Source organism: Gracilinanus agilis, chromosome 1 (assembly GCF_016433145.1).
Source record: "Gracilinanus agilis isolate LMUSP501 chromosome 1, AgileGrace, whole genome shotgun sequence".
Classification (NCBI taxonomy): domain Eukaryota; kingdom Metazoa; phylum Chordata; class Mammalia; order Didelphimorphia; family Didelphidae; genus Gracilinanus; species Gracilinanus agilis.
In genome coordinates, this window is record NC_058130.1 from 12,692,143 (window position 1) to 12,710,479 (window position 18,337).

The 18,337-nt window shown below is 40.8% G+C and overlaps 1 protein-coding gene across 1 annotated transcript in view; it reads right to left on the reverse strand.

Annotated features, from left to right (window-relative positions):
- The window catches only part of ERC2 (ELKS/RAB6-interacting/CAST family member 2), a 743,930-nt gene that overhangs the window by 511,617 nt on the left and 213,976 nt on the right, over positions 1–18,337 (reverse strand). Inside the window, exon 6 of the mRNA XM_044675466.1 lies at positions 5,833–5,988. Within this exon, the coding sequence (XP_044531401.1) occupies positions 5,833–5,988 (156 nt within the window). The remainder of the gene's footprint in view (positions 1–5,832; positions 5,989–18,337) is intronic.

An 18,337-nucleotide genomic window follows, 5' to 3' on the forward strand; every position in this document is an offset into this window, starting at 1 on the left:
TGAGAGGGGGCCGTAGAAGCATCACACCCACTTCATCTCTCCTGATGGTTCTTCCCACAGCTCTGTCTGGGACACCTCTTGCCCCGCGAGAAAAGAGCTTGCCAAGGAAAACAGCTTCTTTGTCATCCCGGCTTCAGCCCCCACATCTCTAGGAGGGCAGGCTGAAGATCAGGCAGTCTGGGCTGGGTGAGGGGGCTCCTGATCTGTCAGACGTCAGTGAGAAAATGGGCTTGAAATTCAGAACAAAAAGGGCCGAGCAGCTAAGGCAGCTGAGTGGCTTTGTTGGAAGACTCTGGGGGCAAAAGATAGAGTGAAGCCCCTTGACTACAAGGGCCAGGAGATGAAAAATGAGTGAGGCCAGGTACAAAGCCATCTTCAGAAGCGAGCTAGAATTTTTTTCCTCATCACGATTATTTGTATGGCATATCATACAAATGGTGCCATATTGTATAGAGCACTGGGCCTGGAGTCAGAAAGACTTACATTCAAATCCAGCCCCAAACACATACTAGCTGGGAGACCCTGGCCAAGTCCCTTAATCTCTATTTGCCTGAGTTTCCTCAACTATAAAACAAGGATAATAATAGCTCCTACCACCCAGGATTGTTGTGAGGATCCATTGAGGTGATCTTTGTAAAGTACCAGCACATAGTAGGTGCTATATAAATATTAACTACTATTATTAAGGGGGATTCTGAGAGTAACTCACACTTCACATCATCAGTGTTAGATTATATTGTTGTATTCCACCTCTATCAAACATTTGCATTTAAAAGGAGGAATGGAACCATTCTGGTGTCAAATTATCCTACCAGGGGTTGGCAAGCTTGTGTTTCTCAAGCAAATTGAAAGGGATAATCAGAGACAGACAAAGAGGAGGGCGAAAGAGAGACAGAGAGGGAGAGGAGAGACAGAGAAAAGAGGGGAAAGAGAATAAAAAGGGGAGAGAGACCAAGAGAGAAAGGGAAGGAGGAGAGAAAGAGAGAATATAGATTAAACTAAATAAGAGATCTAGAAAGATACTCATTTACATACAAAGCATATTTGCACAGGCAGAGAAAGATGCAGCACCAACAGACTGTGGCTGGCATCCCAGGATACCTGTGTGCATGGATCCTCCACCACACCTTCACAAGTCTGAGCTTGCTTTCTCGCCTCCATACCTGCAGCCCCCCTAAACCTTCCCTTGGATCATGCTGGCCAAAAGGACTTCACTTCCTTATTGCCACTAATGATGGGCTGTCATTAGTTTGGGGTGTCCCTAATAACCAAACTCTCCTGGCTTGAAGTCAGAATTTAGAGATGCCAAGCTCTTGTTTTACAAATAAATAAAGAAACAGACTTATGAAATGACTTGCTCAAGGTCATCCAGTAAATTATTGACAGAATTCAGACAAGTCTCTTAAGATCTTGACTTCAAGCCAGTGCCCACTGATCTAAAAAAACACAGGGCTTCTTTCTTGGTCACTTGTAATTGCCCATGAACCCAGAGGCATGAACAGTCAATCACTCCATATTTTTCATGCCTTTATTCTTTATTAATTATATGTATGTCTTTACATATATATATAACCCTTACCTTTTGTCTTGGAGTCAGTACCATGTATTGGCTCCAAGGCAGAAGAGTGGTAAGGGTAGGCAATGGGGGTCAAGTGACTTGCCCAGGGTCACACAGCTAGGAAGTGTCTGAGGCTGAATTTGAACCTAGGACCTCCTGTCTCTAGGCCTGGCTCTCAATCCACTGAGCTACCCAGCTGCCTATATATATATATATATATATATATATTTTAAGAGATCTGTGATTTCATTTATCTAGAGAACTCTCAGTGCTGATACAAAGAAAGACAAAGTCAGTACCTGTCCTCAGGGAGCTCACACTCCAATGGAGAAGACAATATGTAAATAAGGAGGTACACATGATGATGATGATGATGATGATGATGATAACTAACGTTTTATAAGGCAGCTAAATGGCACAGTATATAGAGTTCTGAGCCTGATGTCAGGAAGACCTGAGTTCAAAACTGGCCTCAGATGCTCACTAGCACTATGATCCTTGGCAAGTAACTAAAAAAACAAAAACCTGTTTGCCTCAGTTTCCTCATCTGTATAACAGAAGTAATAACAGCACTGACCTCCCAGAATTGTTATGAGGATTAATTAAGATAATTGTTATAAAACAGTTAGTACAACATCTATTGTGTAGTAAGCACTATATAAAGCTATCATTTTTGTTATTGTTATTATTATTATGCCAGCACTTAAAAGCTTACTAAGTACTTTGACATATATTAACTTATATGGTCCTCATAAGAACTCTTTGAAATAGATACTATTATTACTCTCATTGCCAGATGAGGAAACTGAGACAGCCAGAAATTAAGTGACTTGTTCACACAGCTTGGAAGTGTTTGGGGCAAAACTTGAACTCATACCTTCTTGTCTCCTTGTCTCTATTCTTTGTGGCACCACTTAGTAGCCTATTAATATATATACAGAGGATACGGGAAAATCAATGCTATTCGGCTACCTTTCATTCTTTGTAATCATTTTTCTTAATATCTCGTTCATTATAATAGTCAATCCAAAACAAATCTTATTTTTAGCATTCCAAAGAATTTTGTCATTGATGGCATCCAGGCTATTTCCCCTTATTTCATTTGTGCATATCAACTTTAATCTAGCTACCTGTCTAAACAGCCAGGAGATTATTCTAAATATGCCATTAGCTCAGTGCTTTTCTTTAATAGTTTAGCCCAGGGGTTGACAGCTTTCGGCAAGTATACTGCGGGCTCGTTATATTCTTGCGTGATCACATAGGCTAAGCAGGCAGTGATGGCCACTCCTCATGCTCATCCTTCTCCTCCCAGGAACATTAGAGAGGACGATCACTTTCATTCTGGTCCAATAAAAAAGGTTATCAGGAGATGGTGGGGGGGAGGAAGATGTCTTGCCCATGGGATGCTGGGAATATTTTCTCAGGAATAGGTTGGGCCGGACGATTAGTGAGGTTCCTTCCACTTCAGAAATTCTATGATTCCATTACCCTGAGGTTTTTTAGAAAACATTTCCAACTCTCCTGTACATGTATAGAGATGGTTTTCGATTTGCCACATGCTAGAGTTCATGTGTAGCATCATGGAAGTGGAATTATCGGTTTAATTACAGAAATAGCCAAGTGAACCAGAAACTTTGGATAGAGGGAGTCAAAAGCCACCCCTGGGAGTGCAGGTAAAAGGGAGGAGATGCCCTAAATAACAGAATAGCTGCAGCCCTCGGATCAATGAAAAAGAATCCAGAAGACAGTTTAGGATGGATAAAGAAATGTTTATGAAATGCCTACTGTGTGCCAGACACCATACTAAGTACGAGTAATACAAGAAGAGCCAAGAGGCAGCGTTTGTCCTCAAGGTCCTCCCCATCTATGTAAACAGATTTGTACAAAGCAAGCCCTGGACAGGATGAGAAGGAAATAGTAACAGAGGGAAAAGCACTGGAAATAAGGGGCTTCCCGGAGAAGTCGGGATTCTAGTTCAAACTTGAAGGAAGCCAGGAAAGTCAAGGAGTTAGAGCAGAGGAAGCAGAGCATTCCAGGCATGGGGGACGGCTTGAGCCAATGCCCAGAGCTGGAAGATGAATTGTTTTGTTGGTGGAACATCCAGGAGGCCAGGTTACTGGTTAGAAGAGTGTGTGCTGGAGACGAGCCTCGGTGACCCCCTGAAGGTAAGAGACTGAGCAGAGCGAGCCCCCATCCAATGAAAGGAACGTCCCCGGAGAGGGGCTCCCCAGAGGTGAGGGGAGAGGAAAGGGGGGCTGCTCGGGGAAATGGTCAGACCCCAACCTGAAGGAATGGCGATGGGGTGCTTCAGAAAGGCTCCCCGTCCAGCAATCACCCTAACTCTACAGTCGCACTGATATGGAGGGGGGGGGGATGTAGCAGGATAGACACTGGCCCTGGAGTCCCGGGTTCAAAGCCCACCTACTACTACCTACTTGACTGAACAGGTCAGACCACCTCGCCGGCTTGGTTTCCTCAGCTTAAAGGAGGAAGTGGGAAACTAGATGGCCCCTTGAGTCCCTCTAAGCTCCAGATCCTAGAACCTGAGTTCTAAATCCTTTTCTCTCTCTCCATATACTCTGTGTGACCTTGGACAAGTCATTTAAACCCTCTGGGCTTTAGTGAAATGAAAGCTTTGGGCTATAAGATCTCTGAGGTCCTTCTAGCCTTGAATCCGTTTTCCTGGGGCCATAGTTCATTAGGCGAGCCCCATTTGGAATCAGAAGTCCTGGGTTCAAATCCCATTCACTACCTTTGTCATCTTGGTTGAGTAATTTTAGGGTTCTTCCACCCAAAAAAGAATGGCATCAGCCGAGATGGCCTAGGAGATTAGTTCTAGATCCGTGATGCTGAAATACCCTCAAGAAAAGAGAAGGAGTTGACTGGGTTGCCTTTGCCAGCTGACTCCCCTCCTGCTCCCCCCCACCATGGTTTTCTTACAGACAGTCACACTAGTCTTGCACTCCCTCCTTCAAAAAAAATGAGATAAAGAAATAAATAAGAATTAAGCCTGGAAAGAGAACATCAACTGGATCCAATCTTATCATAAAGCACAGATTTTCATTTGAAGAAGAGACAGAGAGGCAGAGAGATCCTTGTAAAAACTGAAACTACCCAAGAGATCTGTTCCAGAAGAAAGAGCCGAACAAATCAGAATTAAGTGTGGAAGCAACAAAGCAGGGCAGAGGAAAGAGAAGACAGAAGAGAAGAGAAGAGAAGGGGATGAGAGAAGGGAAGGCCAAGGCTGCAGCTTTTAAAAATAGTGTATGAAGCTGCTGTCTACACTAGTCTATCAGCATTTCACAGTAACACTCAGAAATAAACATGATAAAGACAACAATTGGTGATTCTGAAATCAGACAAAACCAGAACTTAGGGGGCAAGCGCCATCTTACCTTTGTTGACAAATGGTCGAGGGGAAGCGTCAAGAGGAAAGAACCAGGGAAATTTGGCGGACCTTCCAATGTGGAAACTCCCACTAATGCTGATTAGTAATTCATCCGTAACATGCCATCTTAGAGTGGCCTAGGACATTAAGAGATTAAGTGACTTGCCCAGAGTCACATAGCCAGGATGTTCTAGTAGCAGAACTTGAACCTAGGTCTTCCTGAGTCAGAAGCCAGATTGATATCCAACAGATTATGCATAGATATATATATGTATATATATATATATATATATATCATGCATATATATAGGAGATTAGTTCTAGATCCATGATGCTGAAATGCATGCAAGAAAACCACAATATATATGTGTATACACATATATACATAAATATACTACATATTACATAATACATATAGTACTTTGCAAGTTTGGGTAATTATTATCATAATGCCAAATGACTTCTTTAATGGAAACATGAGGAAACTAAAAATTAAATTCATGTAACTCATAGAGAAATTAAGGATTAAAGTATGTACTTCCAATGACCCAAAGTCTCTCATTTGGCTTGAGCCCTCTAATTTTTCCCAAAAAATCCTAGGCTCAGAGCTCTAGAGCTAGAAAATCCCCCAGAGTCCATCCCCCTCATTTTACATATGGGAAAAAAAGGCCCAAGAAGTAGAAGCCATTTCCCCTCAGAGAGGTGGGATTTGAACCCAGGCCCTGTGCCCATAGAGCCAGCCAACTCTCCAAGGCTTGGAATCCCTTGAACTAAACAAATGACAGTCAACACTGAAATAGCCCAAAGCAATGCCATTTTTCAAAGACCCAAATCACCCTTCAGTGGGTGGTCAATGTCCCAAGGCATTATGGGGATATATGATCACCTTATTTTTCATGAACTTGGAATGGCTCTTGTAAACCTCCACTTGCTTGATCTCTTCTTCACGCTCCTCTGTGTTCAGAACACCATTGGCTTTCAACATCTGGATTTCATCTTCCAGATCCCGTATGTTTCGCTCCAGTGAAGCAATTTTGGTGTCCTATTGGTGAAAAATGGAAAGAAAACATTATTTTCAAAAGTCCCAAAATAGGATTTAAGGGAGCGATTCTTGGAATACAAGTATATTCACTTTCAAGCATAAACAGAGGCTTGAACTCAGAATTTGAATATATATATATATGCATATATATTAGTTAATTAAAAATCATTCATTAAGCATTCCCTGTTTTCCAGGTACTGTTCTAAGCAATGGGATTATAAAGAAAGATAGAACAAATCTGTATCAGAATATACCTCTATGAGCAAAGAGATCTAGAGAGATACACAAATGTAGATATATAAAATGTATTCCTTCACACATGCCATACACATTTATATTTTCGCACAAGGATTAGAGTTCTGGACTTAGAGTCAGGAAGACTTCAGTTCCAATTCTGCCTCAGACCCTTACTAGCTGAATGACCCTGAACAAGTCACTTAACCTTTGTGTGCCCAATGTTCCACTTCCAGAAATTAGTGATAATAACACCCGGCTCTGTAAAGATCAAATGAGATCTGTACAAAGCTCTTTAGGACCTTACAATGCTATATAAATGCTAGTTGTTATTACTATTGGTTTCAATAAATATTTACTTTTGTTTAAGAAAAATCTATTAAATTTTTATGCTTGTGGAACTGGTGACATTCTAATGAGGCTCCGAAATTTGCCTTGACTTGCACTGAGGCCCAAATTGACAAGACAAGTCAACAAGAGCACCAGAATCCCAGGAAAAGCAGAGAAGGTGATGACAATGACAATGACTGGTATTACTACTACAGCTGCCATTTATGCTTCATTTCGAGTTTGCAGGGTGGGTGCTCTCTGAACATCACAATCCCGTGCTGAAGGAGTTACTCAAACAGGTTTCATTTTCTGCATTTCAAAGGCAGGGGAAGCTAACTCACCAAGAGTTTACGTGCCTGGATGAAGGATCAAAAAAAGCCTCATCCTAGAAATGGAAAGACTCCAGAGGCTGGTTGGCCCAATTCTCCTCGTTTTACAGATGAGGAAACTGAGGCTGAAGGAGGTTAAACAACTCACTCAACGTCTCCCAGGCAACACACATCAGAAATAGGATTTGAAGCCAGATCCTCTGATCCACAGGTGAGGCTCTTTCTCCTTTAGGGCACTGCCTGGTCCGAGCCAGAATCAGGATGGGAATTTGGGTGCTCCTGACTCCCAAGTCCTATTCTTTACTCAACTATCTATGCCATATTACTTGGCATGATGTGTGTCAAAAACTTTGCCATTTGGGGTATAGTTCCCAAGTCTGTCTTTGAAAAACCACTTGAATCCACACAACAAAAATTTGTCCACATGTATTCATGACCAAATGGTGAAAGGTAAGTTTGGAATTTGACTCGAGAGCAGGTTGAAAGTCAAGTCCATTGATATGGACCAAGATGGGCATATAATAGGCAGATAGAAAAAGCCAAAGCTCCATAATGAGTCCTCATTAAACGTTACTGATGCCCTAAGAAGGGAGTCAGGGCTAAGAAAGAGAGGAGATGTGTGGAGGTCAAGAAATAGGTTCCAAGCCTGGACCAGAGACATTCTATTATCTGGTCATGAAATTGGCAGGTTTGGCTAATTAAACTTCTCTGGAATTCAACCTGGATCAAAATCAAAATAAATATGTTTATAGCTTTTATATGTGTGTATATATTTATATACATATATATATAACATGTACATATGTGTATATATATACATATATATATAAGATAAATAAATCGTGACTTCCTTCAATGACCAATCAAATAAACACAGGATTTATTAAGCACCTACTATGTGCCTGGCCCTATGCATCAAGGAGAAGGTGCTTGAGCTAAACTTTGAAGGGAGCAAGGGCTTCCAGAAATAGAAATAATGAGGGAGGGCGTTCCAGGCAGGGGCGACAGCCTGTGCCAACAGAGGTAGGAGGTAGAAAGCTTTGTGTAAAGAACAACCAGTTTGCCTGATATCTAGAAAGCATGAAGGGGAAAGCTGTGGCATCAGCCTAAGAAGTAGACTTGACCAAAGAGCCAAATGTGGCTGCCCAGGGAGCTCATCAACAAAAGATTCAAGATGTATGTGCCTAGAGTGCAGAAACAAAGGCATACAATCGAGGGTAAATCACAAAAAGAGTCAGTCTCTAGGGAAATGTGTAGGGAAATGAGGCAACGCTGGGAGGAGCATTCAGGTTCATAAAAGGATTTGGATTTTAAGGAGGAAGAGGCCAAGATGAGCACCTCAGAAGCAACAAGACCACTGCTTTGGGGGGGGGGGAATGCTAATGAACAACAATGATTATTTTCTGCTGTTTTCACATCCAAAGAGAATTGCCACATTTTGAATACTAAAGATGGGACTGAAAGAGTTAATAGGGATTCAAAACTAGAGATGTGCCTAGGCTTTCCCAAGGGTTCCAGTCCCCACACCCTGGATCTTGTACACCCCAACATTCAGAAGGAACTAGCTAATATGATTATTGGTCCGGGTTAGGGATCTTCGGAAGATAACAGATGCTGGGCAACAAGATTTAAGGACAAATGCCCTGATTTTCCACAAAGGGGTGATGACTCTATGTCCACCAATTACAAGTCTATGCAGTGTTATATTGAATCTCTGGGAGCTTGAAGTTCACTCAATGATTGACAGATAAGTCAGTTGGATAGAATGTGCCCAGAGAGGCATGCGGGACTCAGGAGAGAGCAGTTGAGAACCTTGAGAGAGGTTCTTGGGTCTTTTACCTGTCCCTGAGGCTAGAGGTCAGTGTGGATCCTGGTCTTTGGAGATAGAGACTTGCAAACACGACCCCGCAAGCTCCTCCTGTGTTTCCTGTACCGTTATCAACATGTACTTGACCACCATCTCTGTGTCTGCTGCCCCTAGAGATTAGGAAGTTCACCATCTTAGTTATCGAGGCTTCCCAGGACCCAGGAGGGATCCGGGAAGTGGGCAGGAGAAGAAGAAGAAGAGGGTGGAAAGGGCGGTATCTCAACTGATAAGGCTTAAGATCTACTGAAGAAGAAGCTGAAGATTTCCCAGCAGTTTGCCTACTCTGGAGTGTAGCTCTGGCCAGGCTGTACCAGAGAGAAGATCTCATCTTGATTCCTTCATTTGCCTGCAGTTAGAGATTCATTAGTATCAATTTAAAGTAGGGTCTCCCGTTACCTCTATCCCACACCATTATCCTTCTGTGCCAAATATATTTAAAATTTAAAGTACCTCCCTGAATTGGTTTCCAAAGCTTATTTGGGAAGGGAATTACGCAGTCAGATTACCAACGTTACCTCAGCTGAAGAGCCCAATAATTAATATGAAGAGCCCAATAATTAATATCAATTAACCCCAGGTGGGTCCTGAAGGGATAAATCACTTTGACCTGAAGGAGCCTGCCTGGGCAACTGTTATAGAGGAGAAGTGCCATCTTATCATCTCTGTACATCATCTTCATATACATCAAATAGAGTTAGGGACCTCCTTATACCAGCAGTTCATTTCCATTGCTAGCAAAATGATGCGACACATTATTAAAAGTGTGATGCATGAACATTTAGAAAGGGAACTAAAGCTAACATGACTTCGTCAGGAATAGATCATGCCACACTCACTAAAAATACCTCTTTTTTAATACCAACCAACCAGACTGGGTGGATCTAAGAAACGAAGACATGTCATGCCTGGATGTGCACAAACCATCTAATAGAATGCCTCGTCCTAGCTTTATTGACAAGGTAAAGAAATGTGGACTGGACACCAACACCACCAGGCAGATTAGGAAACGGGAGAATGACAAGACCCAAAGAGTAGTCACTGGCTTCGGGGTCCTCTGGGACGGATGTCTCTAGTGAAGGGTTCCCAGGGATCTAGTTTACCCTTGTGCTGTTGAACATTTTTATCACTGACTTGGGTGAAGGCATGAGAAACATTCTTGCTAAATTTGCAGATGTTATGGAGTGGGAAAAGAGAGCTGTCATGATGAATGAGACTGTCCAAAAAGACCTCTAGAGGCTAGAATGCAAAACAGAATTCAACACAATGGAAATGAGGAGGGATCAGTGTCAAGTTCTATACTTGGTTTAAAAAAAATATATCGCCATTACAAGGTCAGGAAGGATAAGGTAGAACTGAAGAATAGCTCTCGCGAAAAAGATAAGGGGATTGCTATGGACCATAAACTCAAGAAGAGACACAGCCAATAATCGCATGGCATCCAATAGAGTATTGATAGCCTAGTCTAATATTAAGAGAGGAACTTCATCAGCATTGAAGGTGTCATCATTTTGCCATCCTTTGCCCTGGTAAGAAAACATCTTAAGTGGTCTGCTTAGTTCTAGACACATTTTAGGAAAGATATTAACTGCTGGAAAAAATTGTTAATAATAACAGTCAATGTTGACTGCATACTGAAAGGTCTGCAAAGAATTTTACATGCATAATTTGATTTGATCCTCACAACCTCCTTGTCAGCTGGGGGTCATCGTTTCCCCCATTTTATCAATGACGAAACAGAGGTTGATGTAGAAGCAGAGGGTTAGTGATTTGCCCAAGATCACCTCGCTAATAAATATCCAAGAATGGATTTGATCTCAGGCCATCCTGATTCTAGCGCAAGTGTCTTGTTTCATTCTAACCAAGGGGCTCTCTGCACTGTCAGAAATCAAGCCTCCAAACCAAACCTTTATTAGGTGCCTACTATGTGCTGAGTGCTTCAGAACACTTTTAGGAAAGGGCACCAAAGGTAATATGAGGGGCACCAGCCATTAAAGGGCCTATTAAAGAGTTTAGAGAAGTTTAGCCTGGGAGAGGGAAAGAGGACATGGGAAGGATGTGGCAGCTCCCTTCAAACATTTAAAGTTGCATGATCATCACATATTAGAATTGGAATTAACCTCCAAGGCTCTCTCCACCAACCTGGGACTGAGCAAAGTTCCTATCTGTGCCACTAAAAAGGGTCACTTTGAAAGCAATAGGCTTTGGAAAGGGACGCCATTGTGTGGGTACTCACTCATTACCTTTCTGGCAAACCTGTTCTGTTTTTGGTTGATTTGGTGTTTTTTTCATGTCAGATCAACCTTTCTCCTGTATTAGTCAGTCAGTCAGTCAGTAAACATTTATTAAACACCTACTATGTGCCAGCCACTGTGCTAATTGCTGGGGGTACAAAGAAATGTAAAAGACAGTCCTGCCCTTGAGGAGCTCATGTTCAATAGGGGAGAAAACATGTAGATGGCTAGATTTAAACAAGATGTAAACAACAAAATCAACAGAGGGATGGAAGGATCCATCTTCTGCCAGAAGGCAGAAGGTAGGATTTGCTGGGACTTGAAGAAAGCCATCCCTTAATCCTTGTTCTGCTCTCTAGGGCTTGGAAGAACAGATCTTTACTATGGGGGTCAGAGAAGGGGAAGGAAGAGGAAAGGGAGAAAGAAAGAGAAAGACAGAGAGAGACAAAGACAGAAACTGAGATAAAGGGAGAGAGAGAAAGAGGCAGCCTTGATGGAGGAGTCCTGGGTTCAAACCCTACATTTAATACAAACAAGCTCTGTAACCACAGATGAGGAACTTAATTTCTCAGTATTCCAGGTTACCCTCTAAGATAATAATTTGCAAAAAAGGTACCACCCTACATTGATAAAAGAAATTTCCTCATCTGGGAATTCTCTGTCCTACTGAAATCACAGGTCCAATGACTAGCCCCTATGTGTCAGGGCTCACAGTACAAAGAAGGGCAGAAATAGCCACTGCTCTCCAAAGCCTATGATCCAAAGGGAGAGATGTCATTTCTTCATCTGGGAAATATAGCAAAGAAATGACACCATATTGCCCTAGGACTTATCAAATCAAACTTTTAATACAAAAATACCTAGGAGAATCTCATTAATCGAGTAACCACTCAGTAGCCCCTTGCATTATCAAATTAGCAAGCTAATCATCCCATTGCAGTTACCAGACATTTAATTAGGGCTAGAGTATGAATACAAATTGAAATCAACCCATCCAATTGTCTTCCAAGGCAATGAGCACAATTTAGTGGCTACCTCTAAGGAGGTAGAGTCTTATTAAAGTTTATAGCCCACTAACTTTCCCTTTTTAAATCATTTTCTATTTGTCCTATATAGAGTTTGTTTGTAGAGAGGTGTTTGCTTATTGTCTCCCCCATTAGACCATGAGCTCCTAGAGGGCAAGGATTGTCTTTTGTCTCTTTATCTTAGCTTAGCCCAGTGCCTGGCAAATATTTAATAAATGTTTATTGACTGACTACAACTACCAATGATCTGCTGCCACAGGTTGTTCATAGAAAGAAAAAAAAACTTTTAAGAAATAAAACTAATGTGAACTTTTTCAGAATTCATTTATAAAACTCTTTAACAATCGAAATAACTTTATCTATGCGCATTATTGCCCTAAATCACTGTGAAGCAGTGGGGTAGAAAGGATACCATATTTGGTTTGTAACTAGAAAGAGGTAGATGCAAAATTAGTTTCTGACACACTTACTAGCTGTGTAAGCCTGGATGCAATATTCATACTCTATGAGACTCAGTTCCTCATTGCTAAAAGGAGTTAGCTCCTATTCAGCTCTAACTCTGTGAATGCTTTGGTCTCCAGTTTCCTCATCCAGTAAAATGGGGAGAGGGTTAGAAATAGATGGTCCCAACAGATTCAGAAAAGGCCTTTGACAAAGTACAATGCTCATTTATACTAAAAACCCTACAAAACATAGGTATGGAAGGATCTTTTGAAATATCATTAAAAGTACTGTGGCACAATCAAATGTAGTGGACTCCTCTACTAGCAGCAGTGCAAAGATCCAAGACATTTCTAAGGGATTTAGGAGAAAGAACGTTCTCCACACCTAGAGAAAAAACTGTGGGAGCAGAAACACAAAAGGAAAAACAACTGCTTGATTACATGAGTTGATGGGGATATGATTGGGAATGTAGATTCTAAAGGATTATCCTAATGCAAATATTAATAATATGGAAATAGGTCCTGATCAATGACACACGTAAAACCCAGTGGAATTTCGCCCTGGCTACAGAAGGGGGGTTGGGAGGAGGGGAAGGAAAGAACATGAATCATGTAGCCATGGAAAAATATTCTAAATTAATTAATTAAATAAAATTTAAAAATAAAAAAGTTAGAAAACAAATAAAATAAAAGTAAGTTTTCTCTTATCCAATAAGAATAAACTAGAGGGGCAGCTGGGTAGCTCAGTGGATTGAGAGCCAGGCCTGGAGATGGGAGGTCCTGGGTTCAAACCCGGCCTCAGCCACTTCCCAGCTGTGTGACCCTGGGCAAGTCACTTGACCCCCATTGCCTACCCTTACCAATCTTCCACCTATAAGTCAATACACAGAAGTTAAGGGTTTAAAAATTTAAAAAAAAAAAGAATAAACTAGAAACTTTCTCCATAAATATAAAGAGAATGCAAGGATGCTGATTTCCACCCTGTTCACAGATATAGTTCTAGAAATGCTTGCAATAGCATTAGAACAAGAAATTAAAGATGAGTGAAGAGACAAAGTTGCTGATGACATTTTGGTTTACTTAGAAAAACCTAGAGAATCAGCAAAGAAACTAAGTGAGCAAATTAGTAGCTTCAATATGGTTGCTACCTACAAAATAAACTCTTCCAAATAAATAGCATTTCTGTGCAATGAAAATAAAGTCCAAAAGGCAATGATAGAAATGGAATTGATAAATTCTATAATTCCTTCTAGTTCTACATCTCTGATCTTATAACCACCATAGAGAGATGTCTTATTGTCCCCATTTTCCAGATAAGAAAACTGAGGCTCTAAAACAAAAACTGGATTGTATAAGCTCAGGTAAAGAAAATGTCTTAGTCTATATTCAAATCCAGATCTCCTAATTCTAAGAGCAGCACAGTGTTCCCAAAAAACATGTCTTTTCCTACATAACTTCTGAAATACATTTTATGCTGTTGGGTTCCATCAGTCAATCAATAATTATTTATTAAACACCTACTATATGCTAGATCCTGGGCTAAGAGCTGGGAATATAAAAAAAAAAAAAAAAAGAAAAAGGCAGTCACTGCCCTCAAGGAGCTTATACTTTAATGGGAGAGAAAGAAGCAACCAAATATGTACCCAAAAAGCTATATACAAGATAAGTAGGAACTAATTAACAGAGAGAAGGCACTGGAAACAAGAAGGGGTAGGGAAAGCTCTCTGTAAAAGATAGGGCTTTAGCTGAGACTTGAAGGAAGCCCGGAACATCAGTATTTAAGAGTGGAGAACGGAAAGCATTTTGGGGTGGAGGAACAGTCAGAAGAAAGACCAGAAACCAAGAGATGGGGGTCCTGTTTGTGGAACAGTCAGGAGGCAGGGGCACTGGATCAAGGAGTATATGTTGGAGAGCAAGATATTAGAAGACTGTAAAGGGAGGAGTGGGGCAGGTTGTGAAGGGCTTTGAATGCCAAATAGAGCATTGAGTATTTGGTCCTGGAGGTGATAGGGAGCCACTGGAGTTTATTGAGTAGGGGTATGTTATGTTCAGACTCATGTTTGAGGAAAATCACCTTAGTGGTTTTATGGAAGTTGTACTACAGGGGGGAGAGGGTAGGGAAGCAGGCAGACCCCCACCCTAGCAGCCCAGTGGTTAGAGTTGGAGCCAGAGTCAAAATTAAAGTTAGGGTTCAGTTTGCTTAGTAACTATTGAGAGCTATTAGATCTGATGGAATCAAAGGGAAAAGAAATGCTAATTAAGGACTCAGAAAATTATCCGAAAAGATAGCTTTTATCATATATGAAAGCCTTCTGAAAAATACAAAGTTATTTTTATGTTCTTTGGTTCAGGACCCATGAATTCATCAGTGCTGGAGGGACTTCCAATGTGGAAACATCCTATTCATGTAAATCAGGCTGGCAAGAAGTCACAGAGCCTTTATTGAAGGCTTACTATGTGCCAGACACTGAGCTAAGTGCTAGGGACTCAAAGGCAAAAACAAAGGAGCTTATAGTCTAATGAGGGAGTAAGCAAGTAACTATCTACAGAAAGAGTAGATGGAAAGGTGCTGTTCATCCTTTGTTTTCAAAGAGGGCCAATGGCATCGCAGGGCGATGTCTTCCCTTGCTCACCAACTGGATTGGAATCAGTTGCTCAAAGTCATCAGCCTCACTCTCTCTTCTACAGTTTGGAGATAGAAATCAAACTCAGAGGGAAGGCATTGTCAAGGAGGGGATGAGAGACCAGCAGGGCTGCCTGAAGGAGGGGAGATTGGGGCTGGGTTTGGAAGGAAACCAGGGGAGCTAATTGGGGGAAGAGGAGGAGGGAGAGAATTTCAAGCTTGGGCATAAACCAGTGAAAAGGCATGAAATGGGAAGATGGATTTCATATACAAGGAAAAGCAAGGAAGCCAGCGTTGCAGAATGATAGTGTATATGAAAGGGAACCAAGTGTAAAAAGCCTGGAAAGTATGAAAACATCAGGCTTGGAAGATCTTTAAAGGACATATGACTATATGACTATATGCTATATCTCATTTAATGATTAATTAATTAATTAATTGGATCTAATTTAATTAATTAAAAGACATTTAAATGACTATATGATATATCTCAAATATAATATGTATATATAAATAATAAATATAAATATATAAATATAATAAATATATTTAACTATATTTAAAATAAATAGAAATAAATATAAATCTCAGATATAATAAGGAGTCACTAGACTTTACTGAGTGGGAGGGAGGTGGGAGGTGGGAGGTGACATAGTTGGGTCTTTCTCTCCAGGAAAATCACTTTGGCATCTTAGTGTATAATGGAGAAAAGGGAGAAGAGATCTCAGGCAGGGAGGCCACCATTGTGGTGCACTTGTCTAGACATAAGGTGATGGAGGTGGTGGCAACATCAGATAAAAGAAGGGGACATCTACAGGAGACGTCATAAGGGTAGAAATAACAAGATCTAGCAACAGATTGATTATGTGGGCTGAGCACAAACCAGTAATGCACTGTGACTGTGAACCCAATTGACTAGGAAAATAGTGGTGTTCTGGATGGTCGTAGGGAAGATGGGATGAAAGCAGATATTGGGGGGAGAAATGAATTCTATTTGGGGATGTTGAGTTGAGAGATCTATGATATCCAATGGGAGATGTCCAAAGGGTAGATGGTAATGTAAGTCCAGAAGTAGGTTTGGGTCAATAGACCTGAGATAATAACTGAACCCATGGGAGCAGATGAGATTAGTATCCATCACCACAAGAGAGTATAAAGGAAAGATCATTGATCATCATTGGATTTAACAAAGATTCATTTAAGTGTCTATTATCCACCATACTACATCTCTCCTCCTCTTCCCCTAATTAGTTTACCTGGTTTCCTTCCAAACCCAGCTAAAATCTCCCCTGGATTTGATGCTGAGAATACCAAGATAAAAACAAAAACAGTTCCTGCCTTTGAGGAGCTAACTTTCTACTACAGGGGAAATAATACACACAAGACAAGTAAATATAAAACCTCTACCAAATAATTTCATGGTAGGTTGGGAAGTAGCAGCATTAAAAATAGTGGGGAGGCAAGAATCAGGGAAGACCTTATGTAGGAAGTAGTACCTGAGTTGTGCCTTCTATTTACCAAAGCGTGTGTTCCTGAGATATACAAATCGAGTATCTAGGAATAAAATTTACTGTGAAATCATCTTTTCAGCAGTCGGGCAAAAGGGGTTTGTTTCAATGGGGGCAGGAGCAGGGCCTCCAAACCCTCTGCTTTCTCTAAGCATTTGTACTTTTAGTAACCTCAGACTCATCATGAGAGTTTAAATGCTTGTTGACTTCATTAAAAATGTGATCACAGGTCCTTGATGTTCTTTGCCTTTTCTACATCTTGAATTTGTCACCAGTGTGTACAGACAGTTGGCTTGTGATATTTGGCTGTTGTGAATTTGGCTTTCCACCAACACATGAGGTGCCACTTAGTAATTAATGAAAATGCCATCTTTGAAATGAGTTACATAGAGCTTTTTACTAGATTATTGGGAATCATATAGGACCAAAGAAGTCCTAAAACAAATTGGACACTAAAAGTCCCATAATTTAGTGAAGATTCAGAGGTCTCTTCCCATTGGAAGCTCAATTCCACTGGAGAGTAAAAATTTGTAAGATGGCTTTGGATTTAGGACAATTTTCCTAAACTAATGAACATCCTTTTCATTTTTACTCAGGCACAGGTGTTCTGCATTATCTCAAGCTTGAAGAAGAATGAATGGGTATTGTAGGAGACACTTCAGGAAGGATATACTTTCTCAATAATAATCCTATCCCCATTTGGAAAAGCTGCTTCAAAGGAAGCAGAAATCAACCCTGGCAATCTACAGGAAATCTTGTGCCCAGCAGGAAGGAAATGTGAGAAAGTTATTTCAGATCCCTTTGAGAGGGGGAGATAAAAGAGACAAAGGGGATCTTGGGTTCAAAAGACAATGACCTTTGTATTTAGACAAACAGAAATATGGCCAAGAAAGTCAAACAGCAATGATAGGAAATACAGCTCCTAAAACTGGATGCAAGCAAAATGGCGGTCATTGCAATTGATTCTCCTTTCCATCTCATTTTGAGGAATTACTAGTGAGGATTTATTTTGATGCTAAAGTCCTAAAGATGACAGAAATTGCTAAAGCATTAAGCTGCTACATCATACAGGGAGTTCCAAACGTCTTAGTATATTTGTAAACTATTAACTGTATTAAAGCTTAAAATAGCACTAAAACTTTGGGGACACTGTACTCTAGTTCCCAAAACTACTATTCATCTCCTCCTCCTCCTCCCTCCCATAACCTCTGTCAGATCTGAAAATTTGTAAAGATCTGCCCTCCCATTTTCCCAAAGAAGAAGGCAACTTCAAATCAGGAGGCTCAAGCTCTACTAATAATCTACTTTTCAGTAAGTAGAAAGCTACCTCCTTCACCTGATTAACCAAAAACACCAAGGACCCTCTTTCCAGAGACCTGGTATTATGTGTAAGGAGAATGTGCTTTCTCCTCTAATGATTATAACTACACAATGCCCAGAAAGCTCTACTGAATCAACCAATCAATCAAAGGTCATTAATTAGCTCAGAAGGAGTGAAATATTGTGATCAATGGATGAAAATAGATGAACCACACAAAAGTTGTGTTGGGATTCATTGAAAGAATCAGAAATACTTCAGAGCTTATCTATAGCATAATAAGCCAATTCACAACTGAGCATTCTAATAGGAGTATTTTAGCTAAAGGCCAATCCAATTACAGGCAGGAGTAGAGGGAAGAAATGAGCACTCTCTCTCTCTCTCTCTCTCTCTCTCTCTCTCTCTCTCTCTCTCTCTCTCTCTCTCTCTCTCTCTCTCTCT